Raw genomic sequence first — 17,156 nt, 5'->3', positions numbered from 1 at the left:
TTAATAGCTATAAATCTTTTTTCTGTTCTGCTTTTATCACAGAACGTTTAGGGAACACTGAAAACAGCAAGGAGGGAGGGGACTTGGAATACAGACTTAGGAAATTAGCTTTTATTAGGATCCTTCCTGAGCCTGTTTTTTTTTTTTCTTATTTCATGTACTGTGAAAAATTAAAACAGCTTACCTGTGTGCCACTGCAGAAAATTTTCACAGGTGGAGCAATACATTCTAGATCAGCCACTGACAATACGCTGATTTTTAAGAGGCATTGGCTCTCGGGACCAAAGCTACACTGTGAGGGTCCTGTGATAGGAGCAGGGCAGTGGGCCTGGGATGTCCGGTCCATCCCTATTACAGATGCTTCTGACCCACCTGACGAGTTGGCACACTCTCTAAGCCTGTTCTGCTCTACACACATCCACCAACACCCCTACCCTAATCGTGCTCCTGTTCAAAAACCACTGACCAGTCAGCTCGAGCATCAACCAACAGTCTTTCCTCTGGTCCAAACCTGATAGTTCTTCTCACCAAGTGTTACAGAAAAGACAGGACAGGAAGAGTAGAAAAGCTGCAGCTCAATTTCCTGACTCTTCAGCAATCTTGGACTATGTCCCCATGAGAGCGGTAGCGCTCATCTGGGCTAGTTTTGCTTGGGAGGGGGCATGGGTTAGTTTATGGATACATCTTCCATTGGATTGCTGGTATCTAGCAAGTGAAGGCCAGGGATGCCACTGAACATCCTCCCATGCTCAAAGTAGCTCCCAGTAACTCATACTGGTCCAGTCATCTGCAGTGAGTCTGGGAAACTCTGCTTTAGACAGAGTTTACCAAACCCCTGATGGTGACTGGTCCAGCAGTCCCGGGGTCCAAGACAAGACGGTTCCCTTTGGAAAGGTGCCATGTAGCGACATTACAACCCTTGTCTTCCTTTCCAGAATATGCCTCCAAAGATGATCACAGGGACTTCGCAGGAGAACTGGAGGTTCTCTGTAAACTCGGACACCATCCAAACATCATCAATCTCTTGGGAGCGTGCGAACACCGAGGTAAGATGCTCCCACCCTGGCAGATTTGAAAAGATAAGATAGGAACATTCCGTAACAAAAGGAGGAAAGATAATAATCTTGAGAGCGTTGCTTATTTTAAAGCTACAGCTTCAAGCTGAGTATCTGTCTAGTCCCATGGTTAGGGGGTGCAGCTGAGGCTAAGTCATTAGGTAGCTGAGGTGGCTTAGCTATGAATAGACAAGACATCCATGGCTTCTTCTCACCCTTATCCTTACTAACCAAGGGAGTATTTAAAAATTGAAATTATTACTAGACAAATGCCGGAAGTCTTCCTTTAGGATTAGAAACAACGGAGTGCATTGGTTCCTGTAAACTGAATTTTTTATTTTTATTTATTTTTTGCTTTGAGTTTGGGTCTCACCATAGACCAGGTTGACACGGAACTCACTCTGTAGCCCAGGATAACTCTTCCAACACCAAGAAATTAGTGTTCTGAATTTTGAAGGACCAATATCAGTAATGCACCATGATGTGAAGTGCTGATAATGCTTAGGTTAAATATAATATCAAGTTCATATGTGACAGTTCAGGCTTTAGCCAAAGTGTTTTTATTTCAGTTATATTGTAGCTTTACAGCTGCTTGATGTTCCCATAGTTTTAAACCTAGGAGTTAGGATGATTCCAGCGTTTGCTGCTGTAATGTATGTAATCAGCTGCGAAGGGGATCACAGCAAAAGTCTTTTAGGAGTTTGCGTCTCCCGCCATGCTTCATGGGTTTGTGGTTCCCAGTCTGCGTCTCAACAAAACTCCTCATGGAAAAGTTTGCTCCTACAAAATAGAAAAGCTCCATGCTGTACTTATTTATAAACCTGACAACCTTTTGCTGACTTTCTCGGCAAAAACATCCACAATACAAAAGAGATGACTTCTATTTCCTAGATTTCTCAAGCTAAAAATATGGGTGTTTTAAGCAATATATCATCCTATGATCCAATAAGGGTGTAATTCTGAAAGCCAGATCACGTCCGTTAGATTAAATAACAAAGTAGTGACATTTGTTTTTGAGTTATTTCCTGGAAACAATAGTTGGTGTGGGACAGCAGTACATAAAAAAAAAAAAAAAAAAAGTCCAGGGCTTAATGATTAAGAGCACTTGCTGATCTTGCAGAAGACTTGGGTTTGTTGTTTGTTTCCCACACCCACGTGGTAGCTCTTAGAACCATCTGTAGCTCCAGTTCCAGAGGGATTCTGATGCCCTCTGCTGGTCTCCATGGATACCTACTCCAGTGTGGTGTACATACATGATCCCAATCAGGCACACATAAGCATAAGATTAAAATAAAAATCAGACAGTAACTGAAATGTGTCTTAAAAAATTGTTTTTATCACATTATCACATAATTGCTTGTATCTTGAGAAAGTAAAGAAAGCACACTCATGATTTTCCTTTCTTCATGGTATAATGGGGTTCACGTGGGAATACTTTTCTTTCACTTTCTGGCAGGAAGGGTGGGAAGAATTTCAATTTCTTAAAAATATCTTTAAGTTCAAATCCACTTGATGTTTTAAAATGATGGCTTGGGCTCTAGTGTGTGACACACATGTGCACGTGTACACAAATATCCTTCAAAGCAAGAAAGTGACTTCGTTTTTACTGTTTTTTAGCAACAAGGAACGATTAGGAAAAACAACAAGACAGGCTTTCTCTAGGAACTCTGTTGTTTTGCTTTATTCTCCTAAATTCAAGCTTTCTGATGTATGTAAGCAAAATATAATTTAAAGACTAGTTCCCAAAATATAATTTAAAAACTAGAACCCTGTCAGGCAGTTGCCTACGGAGCACTTAGTCACTTAGTGCAGTTTTCATGGGAAGAGAAGGCAGAGGAGACAGTTATGTGCTGTGGCTCCGTCCTCTCTGGGCATTTAGCCGTTGGTCCACTGTTGCTGGAGATACAGACCAGAATGATGTTCCTGGCCGATGCTAGCTTCTTGATGAATACTGAATGAAGTTAATGGCACTCTGATGAATGTACCCTAGGGAGGAGAATGCCTTGGGTTCCCTGCCCCAGTGTTAAGAAGTTGGTGGAAGCATTTCAGGAACAGCACATGAGTTCACATTTGTAGCAACAGAGGAGTGGGGGAAAAAGACTGAGTTCAGGGCTGGTTTCTTAGACAGCAGTGGGGCAGTCTCCCCCATCTTCCTCCCATCCCTAACATCATTACTAGATATGTCTCTGTTGATCAGAATGGAGTTTGCTAGCCAGTCCCCAATAGCGTAACACACCTTGAAGATTGCTCGGCTGCTCAGTCAGTGTAAGATGACTGTCGCTCAACCCTTGCCTGCAGGCTACTTGTACCTAGCTATTGAGTACGCCCCGCACGGCAACCTCCTGGACTTCCTGCGGAAGAGCCGGGTACTAGAGACAGACCCCGCCTTTGCCATCGCCAACAGCACGGCTTCCACACTGTCCTCCCAGCAGCTTCTACATTTTGCTGCCGATGTGGCCCGCGGGATGGACTACTTGAGCCAAAAACAGGTTTGTCCTAAGAACCTTGCTTTGGACACCTTTCTGTGGCGTTCTCTCTGGAGGGCTCCCATGTGTTTAGATAGTTTTCCATTACCTTTCTTCTCTGGTTCCTTCTCGGTCTCTCTGAGTTAAGAAACTGATACTTTCCACATGCGTAGAAAGAATCCAGTTCCCAATACTGACAGCATATTTCCCTAAGGGCTTTAAAACCTTGTGTTTAGTGAGGTGCCCTCACCTTATCATGCTAAGGTTTGCCTCTAAATAATGCCCAACCGCAGAGACTCTAATTGCTGTGCAAAGCCCTGTACTTCCTCCCACCTATAAAATGATTCTTACACGATGTGAGGAGTCTCTCGGCAGAATCTACTGTTTTGGAGTTGTGGAGGGACCTGGATACTTTAAGGGACTTGGATTCTGAAGACCTTTTAAAGGCCTTTTCGTGCTGCCGCTTCTTGTGCATCTCTCTAAGTCCTTGACCCAGAACATTCTGCTAACAAAGTGAAGACTACACCAAGCATCATACTGAAGATACATTATCTTTTGAAATTTTAGTTTATCCACAGGGACCTGGCTGCCAGAAACATTTTAGTTGGTGAGAACTACATAGCCAAGATAGCAGATTTTGGATTGTCACGAGGTCAAGAGGTCTATGTGAAGAAGACAATGGTGAGTTCTGAACACAGACGACCTCTGTGTCCCTCTCGAATGTCATTGCTGTGGTGTCTGACGCATCTGGCAGTGTCCCCATGGGTATTGTGTGGTTCCGTCAGCATTCTTTCACATTTGGGTTCCTAACATGACACTGTTGTCACTGAGGACATACACAATTAGTCCCCTTACAAGGTTCTTGGTCTTGTTGATAAAGTAATTTTAAAGTGGATCCAGAAGGTAACTCCAGGACAACTCATTAAATTAAAGAGATGGGTGGGGCCCTGTGTGTTAGGGGGAAGAGGTTGGAGGAAGGAAATGGAAGATGAGGGAAAAGGATACGTATTTAATATGTTCAAGTGAAAGATACCCCTAGAGGGCAGGGTGGGCATCCCAAGAGAGAGAGTCAGGTACCTAGGACTTTGCTTCCTGTCAGTTTTACTGGACAGGGCAGAAAATTGCCCTTCTCTAAGGTGGCATGGCTTTTAGAAATGAAAGTAATAAATACACTTAGTAAATACGCTGTCAGGAAATATGTAAGCCTTTGTTTCTTTGGTTGAGTCTTGTGGTCATCTCAGAGCGGCTCTGGGTGACCTGGCACTGAGGACACGGCTGAGCTGGGGACTAACAGCTGTATTCACTGTCGTCACTTACGCTAAGCTGTGTGGCCTGGGTAAAGCCCTGCCATTGGCTTGCTTTTATCTGGCAGTTTGTTGCAAGCCGTGGATGGGTGTTCATTACTCACTGGAGTTACAAGGAGCCTAGAGATTTCCTACTACAGTGCTGGATAGCTACCTTTTGGTTTTTAAAAAATCTCTCATCTATCACGATAATTTATTGATCACCGGCCATGTCACGTGTCTCAAAGGCTACTCGTATATCTCCAGGGTACTTGGGAAGCAGGTGACTGAAGAAGCCTTTACCCCCTCCTTCATGCCCATTCCTCTATCATGGCCTCTTTTCTCAAATAAAGAGGCTTCATCACGTGTAGCCACGCAATGGAATGTTCAAGCCTAGTGGTTAAGGTGTTCTGTCTGTATCCAATCTAGACCTGATGAGATGCCAGTCCCCAAGCCTGAACAGCTACCACGGCAGGGAAACGAAAACCTTAGGAACCCATAAGAGAAGTACGCTGTCACAAGAAGACCCTCTAGAGAAGGTGTAACTTATGAAGGCCTGCCTATGACTGTCTTCTCAGTAAAAGAAACATCCAGTCAGCCCAAATCAAAGCTAATTAATTAAAGCACTCTTTCCTTGTGATATTCGCTCGGCCAAACAAGATTTTACATTCGAATACAAGATCCGAGCAGAATGGAACATGTAGTATTTGAAGCAGAGAGAAATCAGATTGATCAGTCTTCGTTGCCCACTAGGGAATAAAAAAAGCCCTGAATGCCATGTCCCTAAACACCCATCACACTGATGACACATTCCCTAGGTGGGCAGAACATGGGTGGTGAGTGCAGGGGCAAGCCCTGCCGTGGCCACCATTCTGGCAGTCGTCTCCAGTGGCTTGGCTCTGCCTCTCCTGTTCTGATGACCATCTCTAGGACTCAGTTTTCCTGGGACATGCCCACTGGTCATGAGAAGGTCTTTGAGTCCGTGCCTCTGGCTTCTTAACAAGGCTCAGGACTCTGCATCATCCTAAACATGCTTCCCTTCCCTCACAAAACACTTGTTCCAGTTACTGACAGAGCAGAAAATACTGAGTCCTTTCTAAAAAGGAAAGTGTCCCTAAGTAGTCACTTTGACATATCACTGATACATTTTCTTATAAATGACCCCTTTGCTATTTATTCCTATGTCTTTATAGTTATAAGCTTAGATGTCGTCATCATTTCTAATCCTCCACTCCTGATTTTGAGGAGCGTGGAAAGCAGAGCCTTACGTGTCCCCACATGGCCCTTTAGTCTTGCATCAGCATCCTCAGGAGATGCAGGTGGCTCCCTGAGAATAGGCTTCTGGACAAGACCTTCTTTCCTGGTCCCAGTAGATGGTGCCCCATTCAGTACAGTGTTTTCCTTAAAGAAGGGGGAACTGTCACTTGGCCACATAGGCCAGCTCCCCAGCTCTTCACCCTAGTCCACAGAATCCCCCTCCTGGCCTCACTCTGGCATTTGGTGGTTTGTAGTCCCAGCTGAGGGCTTGAGAGGGTATGTGTTGGGTGACATTTAGTTTCATGGCCTGAAATGCCATTTGGATGCCTTTCTCAGATCCTCAGTAAAGGTACTTCTTGGCTTGACATCTCATAAGGTCAAAGGTTTCTCTCAGAACTCAGGAGGAATGGATGCTTCTGGGGCAGAGCAGTCAGGACTAAATTCAGTCTCTCAGAGGCAGGATAAAGTGTTTAGCAGCAACAGACTAAGAACAGAGGGCAAGATGGTGGCAGGGAAGGAAGGGTTGGAAAGGAAAAAAACCAGATGCTGGACATCAAGATGCCACCCCATGGCAGAATGGTTGCTTTCTTGGGTCCAATTTCGAAATCAGTGGTTTGAACCTTACAATCATCAGCAAAACTTTCAGAAATAGATTCTGAGTCCTACCTTCCAGACATCGGCTAGGTTTACAGTATCGAATATTAATTCCCTCCTTTGTCCCAAGACTCAAATCCAGTTAGAAAGTCACCCCACAGTCCCGTTATTATCGCGCTGATTAGTATCTTATTGAAAGGTCAGGGTTATAGCAATGCAGGTTCTACACCAGGGTAAGTCCCCTGACGCCCCCCCCCCCCAGCAGCCTTTGTGTTCCCTTTCAGCACTATGAAAACTAGGGAAATTCTCTGCTCAGCTCTAGCTTTCTCTAAGTCGTACAGCCAGTGTGCTACATCTTCCGCAATAGGGTCTTTCAGTTTAGGTATATGGGAACAACTAGGAACAATGGCAATAGCCAATGTTGTCTTAGGAGTATCCAGGACCTCACTGACAAATAACTCATAAGAAGGTATCCCATGCTTGGTACTAAGATTCTCATTTAATAACCCAAGTCCTCTGGGGAAGAGCATTGTCTACCCATGCAGGTGGCTCTGTTCAAAGTCCTTTTAATTACACTTTTAATTAGCTTACAATACAGTGTATTTCCATAGCTATTTTTTATTTTGGTTAGCCTGATCCCATGCCCTCCACCCCCATCCTTGCTTACACCTTACCCTCTCTATTTTTCCTCCCTTCTATTGCCATAATCACATGGGTTCTACTCCCTCCTCCACATTTGAAGGCCCTTTCCTGTCCCCACTTGCATGTACCGGTTTTAGTCTCCCGTGCTGCACAGACACTCCAGATAAAACGCACAAACCTAAGAATTGAAAGCTAGGATCCAGGTGTTTATCTTTCTGGGCCTACTATTTTTTTTTTCTCAATCCTCATAGCAATTATACTGTTGAAAGCATTTCTATGAACTGCACTAAGCAATTCTGTGTTGCCCTATCATTAACAGACAACAGCCATCACCTTGCTGATTCATTATGAGATCATTTATAATAATTAGAGTCAGCTCGAGTAAGTAACAGTACTTTCAGGAAAAGTACTTACTCAGTACTTTCAGGCAAAGGTCCTCAGATAGACACAGAATTAGCAATAACAACAGTTGAATTGCCCTTGGTACAGGAACACATGTGTGGAAACCCAGAGAAGTCTCCCTGAACCAACCCCAGGGGCAGTCATGGAGGGTTTCCTGGAGGAGGTCAGCTCCTGAGTGACATAGTGAATGTTGAGCGGATACTGGATATGAAGACGAACGGCATGAGCTAGAAGATAGGGCTGATACAGAGGTCTAGAGTCAAAGGAGAGTATTGACTTTGGGGGATTAGATAATACAACCAGGATGGGAATTCAAGTTCAAGGTTGGAGGAGACAGCAGGGATAATGTCTTGAGGATGCTTGAATTCTAGTCAAAGCTTGTAAAACTCAGGGAAGGACTTATAATCTTAGGACATGGATGCTAAAGAATGTATTTTAAGGTTAAAAAGACACACATGCTTAAAAGAGTCATTTAGAACAATCATTCTGAATAGAGAACAGGTCATTAAAGGGTGAGGTCTATCAGGTGGAGAGTTCACTGAAGAGGATGCTAACACTAGGCAGGGGCCGAATCAAAGGGATGGGGACAGCAAAAGAGGACAGAGCCCAAAGAAACCAAATACAGAAAACCTGAAAGCCCATGTGGAGCCTTGGCAGTAAGGAAGTCAAAGCCTGTGGGGTTGGGGGTGGGGGGAAGAGCGAGCAGTTGGTGTGACAGTACTTTACGTTCCATGGCTGCAATGCAAGAGTGAGTTAGAGGAGCCCGTGGGAGGTGGGCTCAGGGTGGGGCAGAAAGAAGGGAGGTGAGAGTGCAAGGGAGACTACTGAGTGAGCGGGGAGATGGAAGGATGCTTTCAAACCTGAGCTGAAAATACAGAATTCTCCCTTGGGGCTCACAGCCATTCCACAAAGGACTGGGAGAAGACTGTATAGCTAGAACCACCCTGGAGATGAGAGGAGGTGGTCTCTAGAAGGCACCTTGGGAGAATGCCTGCAGAGGCAGGTTGTGGAAGATCCCCTGAGCCTTCTGATTTTATAGGCTGATGTTCACTATCGAAAGTTTGGGCATATCTCTGGACAGGGGAGAGGGAAGAAGAAGTAGATTTCTTAATAGTGAGCCATATGATTATTGGGTTGCGTTAGAAGCCCCCACACCACAGAGAATTTGATGGAAGTAGCAACAAGCCTCCAAAGGTCTCCAGTATCCGGGCTCTATCTCATTTCACCCAGCCTGGACACAGTAAGACACTGAATGATCTATTACCTGTGGCCTAAAACATTTCCCTTCCCTGTCATCTGATGCTTAAGGGAGCCCAGACATGTCCATCTCTGGAAAAAAAAAAATCCATGGCCTGTCCTAAGGTGGTTTCTTCAGCTCATCCCTTACCCCTTGTTCCCGTTATCCCCTTTCATATTACAGTTATATATTCTGGTTCTGTGCCTGTCCCTATGTAAAAACCCGTGGGTGCCCCTGAAAGCCACGAGGTAATCGGTGAATAGCTGAATGGCTATCAAACGTGCACATTCACATAGATTGGCCCACGTCAGACTCCCCAGGGTAAGGCTTACACTATCTGCATTCCTTCGAAATTGAAAACATGCCTGTGGATAGAAATTCACACCAACTCTTCATGGGTTTGCTGTGCCTTACGTCTGGAATTCTAAACACAAAGCCCTTCCTGCGTAAGTGATCTCTCACTTGGTTCTCTCTAGGGAAGGCTCCCAGTGCGCTGGATGGCAATTGAGTCACTGAACTACAGTGTCTATACAACCAACAGTGATGTGTAAGTACATGCCTTACCGCTAAGGAGTTTTTTTCTAGAAAAGTACATATTGAAGTTCTACAGAGAAGCAGGGGCAGCCTGTACCCCGAGGAGGAAAGAGAATCAAAGGAAATAAAGAGCCAGAGTGGAATTTTCTAGTGTAAAATCACAGGTGTCCGGTCTGAGGGTATCTTCACCCACCACATACAGACTTCAGATGATGAATTCATGACCTCTAAAGAGAGAAAGGGCACAGGGGCCTCCCCACCATTCCACTCCCTGGCCCTATAATAGTAGGGCCATGTCTTCCTGCAGCCTGCATGACAAGCCGCCTTGCCTTGGACACTCTTTGCAGGAGGAGAAAGTGAAGCCAGGAGGGTGGGGATGTTTGTCCCAGAAGCCTTACTGAGGTCTGAGGGAGGAAGGAACCTATCATTCACTGCGTCCTCACTACAGGCAAACACATAACTAGGGTCTCCCCACTTTTCGAAGACCATTCTTAGGGTTCCACATGTTCAGTAGTTCATAATGACCATTTGAACATCAGACAGGAGAGAAGGGACACAACTCCCTGCTGTCTGGTGTGGAATCCATGGTCTTCTTGCATTCTCTGCTTCCTGGGCTAAGGGATGGGAGATGTGAGTCACTTTCTCATTGCAGTCCACTGTTGACCCAGAGGAACTCACGCTGTGTGCCAGACTTCACCCTAGACAGCATACTATTAGCATTTCTTTTCTTGCCAGGGCTGGGGGGGGAGGGGCACAGACCTGAGGTCACCCTCTTAGCTGATCACTTGTCTTATGCTGTGCCTCCCGCAGATGGTCCTACGGTGTATTGCTCTGGGAGATTGTCAGCTTAGGTGAGTATTTAATTTACCCAGTCGTCGAAACACCGTGCAAAGGGCGTGGACCCTCCAGAACTTCCTCGTAGCCTAATTCCACCGAACACTACTTAGTTTTTCTAACGCCGCCAGGTGGAACCTGCTAATAGAAGTGTTTCCGAAGATGAGTGCAACTGTGCACACTTCTCTTTCTAAAAGCTGTGTATTGACATCATACTTAACATGAAGGACCTCATGGCTGTGAGCTTCACTATAAATTGTTTCTGTCTGTGCATACATGTCAGAGAGCTGTAGTAAGTTTTTCACAACTTGAGATGGGTGCTATGCAGTCAGTAGAAACCCCATCTTAAAGGCTATTCAGTAGCACAGGGAAAAGCGCATGCCCCAAACCAAACACTTCATGTATAACATGAAACTGGTTTTACAAATCATTATTTTTAAACCGCAAGGTGCTATATTGAAAAGTAATGAGTGGTGTTATAGGATTTCTCTTCATTGGGTTTTATATTCCAAGTTTTTCTATGATAAGTACATAGCTTTTCTAATTTACACTGTACGGTAACTATTGCTGACAAACTAGGATTTGCTTAAATACACACTTTCAAGATGAAAACGTAAATGTCATTGGCACCTGAGATGTGCTCTGCATAGACTCAGGGAAAAGAAGTGGCACTGTCTGGAATGAAGCCTTGGTGGGTCCACCGATGGAGTGAAGTATTGTGGGGTGTTTACCGATGTAAGCCTAACCCTGTTGCACAGTGGGGTTGTGGAGGGAGGCAATGGCGTGATCTCCTTCTCTATATCTTCCTCCTCCTCCCTGCTAAGCACACCTTTCTGTGTCCGTGGGACTCACATGTCTTACTTCCTGTGTTCCAGGAGGCACCCCCTACTGTGGCATGACGTGTGCAGAGCTGTATGAGAAGCTGCCCCAGGGCTACAGGCTGGAGAAGCCCCTGAACTGCGATGATGAGGTGTAAGTCAGGCCTCGCTGCGGCTCTCTCTCCCTTCTCCATGTGACTCTAATGGAGAAGTCATTAGATACATTAACACACCCGTACTGAGATCTCAGATAGGTGCTGGGAAGACCACTATGCGATGGACAATAAGTAGCAATTGGCCCTGCTACTTACCTCTAGGAGAGTTGTGAAGGAACTGCTCTCGACAAGGTTGAGATACGGAAGGACAAGGATGGAAGAATATGAAATGCACAAAATCATTCATGAACAAAGTCATGCAGACTTTTTATTCAGGTTGGAGTAGAGATTTCAGAGTCACTCCATTAAGCAACAGCTTGATCACACTCCTGCTTCTTTTGAGATTGATTTCCACAAGGAAGAACGATTCATGTTAGTGATGCTTCCCTTCTAGAACTAGTCAGCAGACATCCCTGAGTGACATGATTTCAAGAGTACTAGGTCATAGGTTGAACAAGCAGGACATTGTGCACACTTTAAGAGAGAAGGAGATGCTACTACTTCCTCTGGTCCAAGAGGAATACACGTAGGTCACCCTGCACAGACATGAGTGATCAAGGGACTCCAAGAGGATGTGAATAAATTCTGGAATGAAAGTTGTAAAAACACAGTTGAATGAAAGTTTCAGGAATTCAAATGAAAGTACAGAGAAAAGTCTAGTCAATAGATTGGATCAAGTGGAAAGCAGAATAGCATGCCTTGAAGACAGGGTAGGGGAATCAAATAACTCAATCAAAAAACATGTTAAATCTTAAACAAACAAAAATAATAACTGAGGACTGAACACACAAACAATACTGTAAAAAGACCGAGCCGACTAAATGATTGGAAGTAGAAGAGACCCAAGTCAAAAGCACAGAGAATATTTTCAACAAAATCAAAGAAGAAAACTTCCCAAATCTAAGAAAGAGATGCCTATGAGATACAAAAGGCATTTAGAACATCAAATAGAACATGGACTCCCCCATGTCATATAATAGTCAAAACATTAAATGCATAGGGAAAAGGGGATATTCAAAGGTATAAGAGAGAAAGATCAATCCGTGTATATAGAAAGGCCCATCAGAATAACAGCCGATGTTTTCCATAGAGACTATGAAAGCCAGAAGGGCTTGGATGGATGTTCTACAAGTTATGAAAGAACAGAGTTACTACCAGAGACTACAGCAAGCAAAACTGTCAGTGAAAATGGGAGGATAGAGGAAAGCTTTATATGATAAAAATATTTTAAAAATTTATGACTAAGCTTTCTCTACAGAAGATCTTAGAAGACAAGATTTAAACATATCTAAGACACAGAGAATAACAAATTCCAGAATGTTGAATCAAAATAGGTATAACAAAACACTGCAAAGCAATAAAATAAGGGGAATTAATAAACACTGCTTAATAATAATTAGTAATTCAGTATCAATTCCCTTAATAAAAAAGACAGATTAACAGACCATATTTAAAAACAGCATCTAGGGTTAAAGTGATGGCCCAGACATTAAAGAAAAATACTCAAAACCTTTATTTTCTTAAATAGATGCCATCATTTTGCTGTTTTCTTAAAAAAATACTCAATATCAACAATAAATACTACTTTAGGTTAAAGTGATGAAAAAGCATTTCAAGCAAATGTAACTAAGAACCATGAAGGAATAACTATTCTAATATCCAACAAAATATTCTTAAAATCAAAATAGTTCTAAGAAAAGGACACCTTATTCTCATTAGAGCAGTGGTTCTCACTCCTTCTACTGCTGCGACCCTTTAATACAGTTCCTCATGTTGTGGTGACCCCCCAACCATAAACCTATTTTGTTGCTACTTCATAACTCTAATTCTGCCACTATTATGAATCTTAATATTTATCTGTGTTTTCTGATGGTCTTAGACAACCTCTGTGAAAGGGTCATTTGGCCACTAAAGGGGTCGCAAGCTACAGGTTGAGAACTGACACATTAAAGAAAACCTACAGAAGAATGTTACAGTCTTAAACATTTATACATCAAACATAAGAGCACCTGATCTCATAAAAGGAATACTATTAGATCTTAAGACCACTAACGGACCACAACACAGTGACAGTGGGTGATTTCAATACCTCTCTGTCATCAGTAGACAGGTCATTCAGAAATTCTGAAGATAAAAGACATCTTAAGTCACATAGACCCAATAGATACCTGCGGAACATTCCACACAAACTAAGGAATATACATGCTTCTCAGCAGCTTATGCAACTTTCTGGAAAACCTGCCACATACTAGCACACAAAGAAAGTCTCACAAATATAGGAAAATTGAAATCACGTCCTGCATTCTATCTGACCACAACGGAATAAAGCTGGATATTAACAGCAATTGAAACAACACAGATTACAGAAATTAAACAACACAATTCTGAATGGTAATTGGGCCAAGGAAGAAATCAAGAATGAAATTTTAAAATTTTTTTAATTGAGTGAAAATAAAAACACAATATATAAAAATCTATGGGACACAATGTAGGTGGGCAGCAGAGGAAGATTTATAACAGTAAATGCCAGTATCAAAAAAGCTTTAGAAATATAAGATTAATAACAATTCATCTGAAGTCCTTGTAAAAATAAGAGCAATCACATCTAGAAACATATACTAAAAATAAAGGCTGAAATCAATAAAATATAAATGAAAGCACGCACAAATAATCAATGCAAATAAAAATATGAAGATGCAATGTAATAAAGGGGTGGTTCTTTGAAAAGATTATACCTGTCAGTATCATGACCATACATCCCTCAGTGACTAACTTTCCTTTCCCTCCTGCCCCACGCTAAGGCAGAGCCGTGTCTGAAGCACAGTCAGAGTTGATCTTATCTTTCATTCCTTATGTTCAAAGGTATGACCTAATGAGACAATGCTGGCGGGAGAAGCCTTATGAGAGACCATCCTTTGCCCAGATCCTGGTGTCCTTAAACAGGATGTTAGAAGAGCGAAAGGTGAGCACAGTTTGATGCAGATGCCCTTGCCCTGGAATTTTTGATATATCCAAGGTGATCTGTTATTAAAAAGTCATTGGAACAACTCAACAAGCTATTCTGAGAAGAGCCTTAGGCATTACAGCATGACAGATATGCTCACTAATTTTGAGGAGATAGAATTTAGGGGGAAATAAGATTTCTCTGTAAGATACAGTCATTCACACATACACTAAAATACAACCTGTAAACAGTCTATTAGAACTGGAAGAAATCTCATTCATGTAGCCTGCCCTTTAGTTGTATCAGTGAAGAAACAAAGAGGTAAAGTGATCTGGCCGAGAATACAGAGACAGCAAAGTCAGCCTATAGTACTGTTTGGAGGGTAAGAAAGTCTATTGAAGCATTTTAAAAGGTGATTGATTGCCTGTACCATTTTAGGGGTCAACAGAAAAATCTAGGTTACCAGGAGAGATGAAGAGTAAGTGTAGTAGTCAGAGGAAGGAGACTACACCAGCTGACCTTTTCAGGAGAGGCCAATGAGATACTAAAGATACTCAGAAACTAAGGCTACGGGGTGCAGGGAATCTTATTTAGAAGCCATGGGATACACCCAGAAAAAACATTGTCAACAACACAGAGGGCTTGAGACCTGGTATCCCCCCAGCTATGAAAGATAAACCAAAGGGCATTGACCTAACTGCCCCTGGCAGAGGCAGAAGCGGTGCAGCGTGGGTCTGATCCTTTCTCATTCTTTCAGACGTATGTGAATACCACACTTTATGAGAAGTTTACCTACGCGGGAATCGACTGTTCTGCCGAAGAAGCAGCCTAGAGCGGAGCCCTTCATCTTCAGCTGCCGTTTGCCCTTCACTGGCGTGAGAGCATCCTGATAACCTGCGCTAAGCGAGCAGCCCACTGCCAAGAGATGTGATATAGAACTGTATATATTGTGCTATGTGTTTGGGACCCTCAACGTGAAGCCCGTGCGGACCTGACTCTAACGTGACTGTATATACTGCTTGGAGGAAGAATGTGCGGAGATCGGAATGCCTGTTTGTGGTTTCAGAGAATATATTTTTCTAAAAACACGGATTGCACAGGAAGGTGTGAGTGCAGATACTGTAACGCAGAATTTGTTCTTGCCCTAGATGTGTTTTTTTTATATTTACCTCTATAATTGAGTGCTATAAAAAGGCTCTGCTGTGTACACATACAATACTGTTAATAAGCCTAACAATTCCCTTGACGACACAGGAAGAAACGTGAGGGAAATGTACAGATTATATTAGAATGTGGGTTACTCCCCAGGAGGCTGAAAAGAGGGTCTCCAAATTTTGCCCCTCACCTACAGAGGCCAGTTCATTTGGTCGGGTGACAGTTTGTCCTGTGTTTCTATGGCACACAAGTTATTCCAAATTGTTATCACCTGAAAACTTCCTTAGGCGACTAAGAACATTTAGTGATATAAGCAAGGTCAATATGTAGATTGGTGGGACTTTCAATCTGTCTAATAATCTGTTGTATATTCTAAGGAGTAAAACTAGGAATTTAGGAACGATGTGTGACATTTGTGACATGGAGTTACTGTTCCCACATGTATCGCACACTGACGTATCCCTATGTGTATTGCACACTGTAAAAGTTTGTAGTTTTGATCATCTGTGAATTTACTGTTGGGGCAGTAGCCACCTGCTGCATTGGTTCTTCCTGTAGGTGAATAAATGTCTCATCTACCCACATCCTGTCCAGGAGTATATCTCATAGGTATTGGAAATATATTCCTAAGAAGATGTCTTAAGATTCATGGAGTAAGTGAGTGTATGACCCTGGACAGGAATGCAAAACACACAAGGCCAGAAAGTGCTACAACTCTACCTCTTAATTCATTGTCTTTTCTTAAGGGAGTATACCTCCAAATGCATTCTGTTTTAATGATTTTTTTATTGTTTTGATTGTACCATGTATTTTTCTCCGCTTCACCCATAGGAGAGAAAGAAGTCAAGCATTAGCAGGCATTACCACCGAAGACACCAGTAACCTTATCCCCTATTGGACAAGTCCACGTTAGCTGCTGAGAATCCTTGAGGCTCTCCTCAGTGCCAGAAGACAGTGGCACATTCACTGATGTTAGGAATGTGTCCCACTCACCACGAACCCCTCTAACCATTCGCAGGGAATGTCCTTCCACAGCAAAGCAGGTCTATAAAGTCTGCAAAAGGTATCTTTTCCGCTAAATGCTGACATCATAAGCAACAAGAAACGTGAAAGTTCAAAGAGACCAAACATTAACAAAGGAACACTACTGTGTCTTGTAGCTGATTCCAAAGAAATATGTGTATTCCTAGCAGAGAATTCAAACTGATATTTTAAGGAATATACAATCAGAAGCAAGTAGAATGAAAAGAAACTAAGGAAGCTTCAGGTCCCTCCCTCTCTGCCACAGATCCCAAAGGGCCACGACCTTCCTCTATCACCCTTCCAGTTGTAACAGGTATCAGTACCAAGAGGAACTAAACTTGAGGTCCAGCTAGTCACTCCAACCTGGGAATTGGAAGGCAATCTTCATTTCCCTTCCCTCTTTTTCCTATCCTCCAATTCCAGCTCCCCAGTCTGATCCCCAGGCCTGAAGCAGGCAGACCACCTGCAGGGGTTTGTCCCCTCTCTGCCTCTACTCCCTAGGGACTCCACCAAGCCCCCTGGCAGACCTAGCTTTCCTCCTTCCTGTGGTTCCATGCATCCTCATTTTTCCCTGTCAGCTCCCAATAACTAGCAGCACCTTCTACCCAGGACCCCCAGTGGCCAAACCTCAGAGGGACTCAGAAGTATTCGCTACCAGGCAATCCACAGCCACCAAACATTCCTGAGATCCAGAGACAGCAACAGAAACCAAGGAATGGAGCAGCCAGCAAACAAAGACGAGACATGACATCAACACC

The 17,156-nt window shown here is 43.3% G+C and overlaps 1 protein-coding gene across 2 annotated transcripts in view; it reads left to right on the top strand.

Moving 5' to 3' along the window:
• The window catches only part of Tek (TEK receptor tyrosine kinase), a 98,135-nt gene extending 82,178 nt beyond the window's left edge, over nucleotides 1-15,957 (top strand). For both annotated transcript variants that reach the window (XM_050136271.1, XM_050136269.1), the window contains exons 16-23: nucleotides 936-1,046; nucleotides 3,354-3,544; nucleotides 4,088-4,201; nucleotides 9,412-9,482; nucleotides 10,280-10,320; nucleotides 11,179-11,275; nucleotides 14,139-14,238; nucleotides 14,978-15,957. In XM_050136271.1, the coding sequence (XP_049992228.1) occupies nucleotides 936-1,046; nucleotides 3,354-3,544; nucleotides 4,088-4,201; nucleotides 9,412-9,482; nucleotides 10,280-10,320; nucleotides 11,179-11,275; nucleotides 14,139-14,238; nucleotides 14,978-15,052 (800 nt within the window). In that variant the 3' untranslated portion in view covers nucleotides 15,053-15,957. The remainder of the gene's footprint in view (nucleotides 1-935; nucleotides 1,047-3,353; nucleotides 3,545-4,087; nucleotides 4,202-9,411; nucleotides 9,483-10,279; nucleotides 10,321-11,178; nucleotides 11,276-14,138; nucleotides 14,239-14,977) is intronic.
• The last annotated feature ends 1,199 nt before the right edge of the window (nucleotides 15,958-17,156 follow it).

The sequence above is a fragment of the Alexandromys fortis genome, unplaced genomic scaffold (assembly GCF_014885135.2).
Source record: "Alexandromys fortis isolate MF-2015 unplaced genomic scaffold, M_Fortis_MF-2015_v1.1 scaffold_13, whole genome shotgun sequence".
In the NCBI taxonomy this organism is placed as follows: domain Eukaryota; kingdom Metazoa; phylum Chordata; class Mammalia; order Rodentia; family Cricetidae; genus Alexandromys; species Alexandromys fortis.
Note: the sequence above shows the minus strand (reverse complement) of the source record. Positions and strands in the feature narration are given on the sequence as shown.